At 41.8% G+C, this 7,500-nt stretch overlaps 1 protein-coding gene across 3 annotated transcripts in view; it reads left to right on the forward strand.

Moving 5' to 3' along the window:
- Nucleotides 1–7,500, forward strand: part of sha (shavenoid) — a 208,662-nt gene that overhangs the window by 97,458 nt on the left and 103,704 nt on the right. For all 3 annotated transcript variants that reach the window (XM_076190139.1, XM_076190141.1, XM_076190140.1), the window contains exon 3: nucleotides 6,389–6,799. In XM_076190139.1, coding sequence (XP_076046254.1) covers nucleotides 6,604–6,799 — 196 coding nt within the window. In that variant the 5' untranslated portion in view covers nucleotides 6,389–6,603. The remainder of the gene's footprint in view (nucleotides 1–6,388; nucleotides 6,800–7,500) is intronic.

Below are 7,500 nucleotides of genomic sequence, written 5' to 3' on the forward strand. Positions count from 1 at the left end.
GATAGGGTCTATTAACATAATTGTGTAAGTCTTAACCAAGGTTTATAGATAGATAAATAGATAGACAGGTATAGACAGATATTCGTGAATTTAGGGAGCAAGTTTTCTTGTAAATGTTTTCGGTTGAATAAGAATGCATACTTAACGTTAATTATTATTTTCTTGGTGGCATTTTCATTATAGAATTAATAGCTGTAGGTGAACGACAAAACCTAGCATTACCAAATAAAACAAAACAAATTTATATTTTCCTTACACTCACTAACCTACAACGTTTCGCCCGTAACAGCAATTATCATCAGGTATAGTGACAGAGTACACATTTTACAGAATCTGGATTGGTTTCATGTAGAAAGACCTCTAGGGATTTGGATAGGTGACTCGGGTCCTAGAAGTGTGTGCTATGTTGACATGTGGCAAATCTGCATTTAGTGTCATTTTGCTAACCTGGGGAACAGGGAAGGTCGACCTTAAACACAAACAGTACCTTTGTTGTCTCTTAATTGCTTGGCGGTGATGTCTGATCTGTACTGCATTTGAATATTTTAATCTTCTCGTGCAGTCATGACAGTTGTGTTCAAATTTGAATTGTGCCGTGATGTCTTTATGTTGTGTTTGTTCTTCAGATATGACGTTATGTATGTGCGTATGTATGTATGTACGTATGTATGTATGTATGTAATCATGGGTCCATCTGTGTTCTTCGCCAACCCAACATCGCCCCGTATTGCTTTGCCTCGGATCCCTCGTCCCTTCGTCGGCAGAGATCGAAAGGACAAGGAGGATCCTAGGCTGCCGACCGACAGAGGGCGGCGACGGGCTGCGAGGGCGAGGAGGAGGAGAAGTCCCGCCCGCCCTCTCGCCTGGATGAGGTCCCGCCTCATTTCTTGCCTTGAGGGAACGGATCCCGGGCGATGGAGGACGAGGTTCGGCCCTCGCCTTCAGGAGGTGTGATAGGTTCCGCCTCAAGTTCTGCCTCCTCTTCGTCTCTCCACCGTCCGGGGACGCACTCGTGGCGCCGATGGCCCTTCCTCCCGAAGAGGACGCGCGGACGCCGTCCCGCCACGAGGTTCTCTCGCTGCTGCAATGGACGTACAGCAGTGCAGGAAACTGGAAAACGAAGTGTCGGTCACGCCTCCGACGCCAGCTGAAGAGCGGCGTCACTTCAGCTGGATAAAGTACCCTGGTGGCAGCCAGTACTGGAACCCCAGGACAACTGTCATGGACAGGTCAAGACAAGCAGCTAGAGGGATTTTCCTATCTGGTTAAAGCAGACTGAAAAAAAGAAAAAATATATATATATAATATCCAGTTCATGTGGGTTATCAAAGAGCAGTTTTGCTTCCTTGCTTAAGGTGGTCCATCGAAACGATGACGCCCTCCACCTCGGTGAGCAGCACAGACTGATTTTGTCACAAGCAATAGTCTGTCGCAGTGAGGATAAGGTGAATTATCCTTCTGTCGCCTCACTAGCTGCACCTAGCTCCAAGTCCTCTTGATGCTCTCGTTTTGGGACAAAAAGTCAGGCCACATTTTCTAGGTCCTAGTCCCCACTGGGGATGGGCAGATCTGTCCTAAAAAGGACTGCCCAGTCGCTCTGAACATGAGCAAAGAGTCCAGTCAGCCAGCTCCCGTCATTTACCGTTTAACGACTATCACATTCTAGAAGTTCATCGTCCAGGAGCTCCCAACCACATCTTGACCTGGTCCTCGCCCATCGCAGAGGGACTTTTGAGTTTTCGTACTTTATCTGTGATATTTATAGGCGGGAGAAACCTGCACAATTTAACGTGGTGAAGGGAACATACGCTTGCCCAACCACATATCTGGAGTGTATTGGCTGACGGCAAAAGGTGGACTCTGGATGGACAGGGGCTAAAGACAGCTGCAGCATCTTGCCAGAGTATTGGTCTGTTGATGTTTGCCTAATGCACAGATGCAGTGCAGGCAGCGGCCATAAGTTGTAGGCCACATCACCAGTGAGAGTTTTCCTTGAGTTAGGTATTGGATCATTTACAGAATGATGCGCCAACATAAATCCACTCTGGCTCTCAAACTCCTACGCCAGTTGGTTCCCTGGTACGTGTGCTACTACTGAGTAAGTAAGGATAAGACGTTAAGGAAATTTTTATTCCTTAATTCTTTTATAATTAAATAAAAAATCACAACAACTCTATACATTGGTGAGATGACACCAATGAACATAATCTCTGAGCAAGGAAGGCATGCCAAGCATATTACATATTAGTCAAAGACAAGGGGTGACTATTGGCTACAAGGTCGACTGCAAACGACTTAAAGTGGTACTTGAGCCAGTTACTACAACCACACTAACGAGAGGCCGTTGCCCCATCCGCCACCCGAAGACGCGCCCAATAGGGGATAGTCCACCACCCAGCATGGCTGCCCAAACAAATTAAAGATTTTTTTTTTTTACACGAGTCAATGTAAATAATTTAAAATCGATTCCCTCCGTCAACGAGCATTTTATTGGTAATGGAAGTACATACAAAAGATAAGCAAGAATAACAACATCGCCAGGCAACTTTATTCATCCAAGTGAAACCTTTTGGGTTGGGTCTCCAAGGGTCAAATTTTCTGTCGCCTTGCGGGAAAAAAGTTCCGCGGCCTAGTGGCGCAATCGGAAGCGCGCGGGTCTTGTTGTAACTTCCTAGTCGCGGGTTCAAGTCCCGCAATTTTCCTCCGATTCCCAGCAGTGACCGTTACCTGCCCCCAAAGAGCAACGGTGAGGACCTCGGCCGCAGATCCTCAGCGCCATCTGGAGGAGACTTCACTCAAACGACCTTAGGGACTCCGCAAAACCACAGCCTGACGCCTTTTGCACCCGGAGAGTCTCGTGGTGGGACAACCTGCGCTCGTAATCGCCGCCACGAGTGCGTCCCAGGACCACAGAAAGACGAAGAGTAGGTGGTGGAACTTGAGGTGGGACATGCCACACCTCCTAAAGGCGAGGTCGTCCCTTGGGGATGGCTGGCCCTCGCCCTCCACCACCAGGGGTCCGTTCCCTCCAGGTAGGCGAAGGAGCGGGACGTCCTCCGCTCGCCCTCGGAATCCGTCGCCCAAGGCCCTTCTTGCCTTTTCGCTCTCTTCCGACGAAGGGACGAGGGACCCGAGCCGAAGCAAACAGAGCCGGCGTTAGGTTTGTCAGAAGTGATTCCGTTATACAATATTCAAAACACACACACACACACACACACACACACACACACACACACACACACACACACACACACACACACACACACACACACACACACACACCTATGATGGATGGAACAAATACTTACGACAACCTATTAGCATCTGACGCAAAAAAAAATATCTGTTACTGTTTCCCTGTAGCAAGTTAGACTCTAATCCCGCCTCCCAGGAGCGAGTAACAACTACCTGTCTGTCTGAGTACATAGGGCAAAGGTGATGTTCCAACTGGAGATGATCGTCTCCTGGGGAAGCAAGAACCTTGCTTTCAAAAGACGCATAAGTCTAAAACCCGAAAACCTAAGAGACCATAAGGCCCACACTAGACAGTTCCATGTTCATTACCACATGTCATCCTTACTCTTCTTTTAAAATAACCAAATGTTCCAGCGCTCACTACATGGTTACTAAGTCTATTCCAGTCCTTAACCACTGTTAACGACCATTAGGCCCACACTATACAGTTCCATGTCCCTTACCCATAAAGTTATTTGATCTCTGAAAACAACCAGTTGTCACAGTACTCACTACCTGGTTACTGTGCCTATTCCATTCGTTAACCACTCTATTGGTAAACCAGTTCTTGCCATTTCCGTAAAACGCCTTTCGAAAAAAAAAAATCCTTCTGGTATACGGAACTTTCTGAATTTTGGAACGTCTCGCTCCATATATTGAAGACTTCCCAGTAGAGAGAGAGTACCTGTAACAACGTTCACCTGCTCAGGCCCATCACTTCCGCTTGCAGTTCACATCACATACGTGATACAAATCCATTCACGTCACATAATCGGTGACTCGAATTCACACTTGCCTTAGGACCTGTGCCTGCACTCCCACTCCCTCCCTCCCTCCCACTTCCTTCATCCTGTTTCTTTAGTTCACCTTACCTGGCCGGCCTAACAACCCCAATGATGGTCCCTCCTCCTTCTCCTCCTCCTCCTCCTCCTCCTCCTCCTCCTCCTCCTCCTCCTCCTCTTTCTCCTCCCACTCCTCACTGTGGAGTGCCCCGAAGACCCCTTGGAGGTAGTTACGTCCCCAAAGACTTTTTTTTTTTTTTTTTTTTTTCCAAAGGAACCAGCGATTGGCCGAGTGCTTCTCACGTGGTCTCTCGTACCTCGGCCCGAATTCTTTTATCTGCATACATTAGATCAGTTTGATTTTGTATGTGTAAAAAACATTGTACATGAATATGTATGTATATATATATATATATATATATATATATATATATATATATATACAGTATATGTGTGTGTGTGTGCGTGTGTGTGCGTGCGTGTGTGTATATACAAATGCATTCATATATATATACATATATGTGTATATATATATATAATATATATACATATATATATATATATATATATATATACATATAATTGTGTGTGTGTGTGTACTAGCATGTGTGCGTATATACAAATGCATGCATATATATATATATATATATATATATATATATTATATATATAATATATATATATATACATATATATATATTATATATACATATATATATTTATATATGTATACATATATATATATAATATATATATGTGTATATGTATATATATATATATATATATATATATATATATATATATATAATATATACTCCGCGTGCGCATATACATAGGTATATACTGTAGAGTATATTGTTCCGGCCAATAGTCCGAGATTGGACCTGGAGAGAGGGAGGGGGGAGGGAGGAAGAGAGGGAGTGAATGAGAGAGGGAGTGGAGGGAGGGAGAGAGAGAGGGAGTGGAGACAGGGAGTGAGTGAAGGAGGGAGGGAAAGGGGGAGTGAGTGAGTGAGTGAGGGAGGGAGGGAGGGAGGGATTCAGGGAGGGAGTGGAGTGGAGGGAGGGAGAGAGTGAGTGGAGGTAGGAGTGAGTGAAGGAGGGAGGTAAGGGGTGAGAGAGTGAGTGAGAGAGGGAGGGAGTGAGTGGAGGGAGAGAGGGTGTGAGGGAGTGAGTGAGGAAGAAATTAAGGGAGGGAGTGAATGAGTGGGGGAGGGTGTGAGTGAGTGAGTGAGTGAGGGAGGGAGGGAGAAAGGGAGGGAGTGAATGAGGGAGTGGAAAGAGTGGAGGGAGGGAGAGAGGGAGCGAGGGAGGGAGGGAAGGAAGGAGGGAGTGAAAAGTAAATATTTTAAAATGAATGAATATGAAAACGTTAGAATATATAAACTACTAAGTAGGTAAGTAGATGAATATATTTCAATGAATAACTAAACAAGTAAATTAAAACGTAAACAGTTAGATGAATAGATTGACAAGCAAACAGATAATTTAAAAGATATGGTGAATAAGATCGAGTGAACTATATATGATAAATTAATGTCAAAGGCCAGAGATAGATGGACCTACAGATTCTTCTTTATTGGGAATCTCTAAACTGTATTCGGAAGTAAAGCGAATTATATAAGCAAATAATAATAATAATGATAACAATAACAATAATAATAATAATAATAATATTTAATAATAAAGATAATAATAATAATAATATAATAATATTTAATTATAAAGATGATAAAAATAATAATAATAAAAAAATAATCTCGATAATTTTTCAGATTTCGGAAGATTCCGTTCCAGATTTTGTAGATTCCGATTTCTGGAGGCAAACAAAGTAAACAATAATTGATGAGTTATAAGTAAATAGACTAATAAAATAATTATTAAGGATAAAAATGCGAAAAATGTGACATGATAAATGAAATAGTAATCCTAATAATAAATGCGTAAATAGATTAAGGAGTCAATGAACCAGTAATCATATAACAATGAAAAATAGGAATAAGAGTAAAAGGTAAGGTGTTGTAATAATGAGTACATAAATAGATAAGTCAATAGATATTAGACGAATACATAAAAAAAAAAAAAACTAAAGATAACAGTCAGACGACGACTGGGGCAGTGGAATGAATTTCAAAACATTTGATATGAAAATTCCTCCAATAATTGATTGATTCAAGCAATCTTTCTTAGTATTCCTATGTTTCACAGAGAAGGGTGAATTATGGCCTTTAAATCCATGTACAATTGTTCATACATTCTTAATTTCAGACTTATAAATATACATTTCTTCTTTGTTATTATTCTTTTGTATTGTTTTGTGTCTTTAAGCATAGATGGTAAATAGTTTTACAGTATTGTTATTTTCTTCGACAGGATGTGGAGGACAAGAATGGAATGAAGACAATTTCAACTCACCATGGACCAAACGGCCCACACCAGCGTTGGCTTTTTGTTTGTCGTGGACGTACCATGTGAACTGGACTTAACAGACGCACAATCTTTGTAGACGTCTCCACAATGAAGTGAAAAACATAAGATTAATATTGTGGGTTCTTTTCATCTCTTTTCGTCACGAAAAACATATAGAAATGAAAAGACCAAAAAGATTTTTTCGACTATACCAGTTTCCCCACTTCCTGGGATCCAATATGGCCGCCACCGTCGTTGTCGTCTTTGTTTTGATATCAGTTTTGGCGGGAAGTGTGACGTCATCGGCCATGGAGGATCCAGTGACGGTGTTGTCTGTAATTAGACATTATCGGGGCGACATCTACACAATAAATAGTGAGTTTATCATTTCTGTTTCAAATTCTTTATTTATTTATTTGTTTATTTATATGTCTGCTTGTTTGTTTTCATCGTGATTAGTTGGTGTCCGGCCTAAGATAATATCCTTTTAATCTTTTTATCTCTTCAATTGTCCCCAAAGATAGAAGCCCTGGCTATTGGTAATGAAATATAATACCACTAATACTACCACTGTCACCACCATCACTACCACCACCATAATTTTCGACCACCAATCCCCTACCACTACCCATAGATGTGCTGTTTCATAGTTTTTAATAGTGACAAGTGTCAGCCTAATGTAACTATAAATTCGTTGGTGTTACCAGCGACTGCGAGGTGTAGCTCTTCGGCTGCTGGAGTGGGTTAACCTTCCAGCTGAATAAAATCCCCTGATGATAACCGGAACTTTCCGATATTCGGAAGAAAATGTCCTAGTTTTGGAACGTTTCCGAATTTTAAAGAGAATTCCTGATAAAGAGAATATCAATATGGTCTCCCAGATCACAATCCATGTATGGTCGAAAGGCGAAAAGGATTTTTTTTTTAATAAAATAAAATTGTTTGATGGGAGTCATAAGGGGGAATGTGGCATCATACCCTCATCTAGGGCGGATAAGATCAGTTTAGTTTGTTAATAGTAAGATAAGAAATCGTTCAATTAAAAAAAAAAAAAAAAAAATCATAAACAGAATATT

This window comes from Oratosquilla oratoria, chromosome 9 (genome assembly GCF_046742065.1).
Source record: "Oratosquilla oratoria isolate Oo_2021 chromosome 9, ASM4674206v1, whole genome shotgun sequence".
Lineage (NCBI taxonomy): Eukaryota > Metazoa > Arthropoda > Malacostraca > Stomatopoda > Squillidae > Oratosquilla > Oratosquilla oratoria.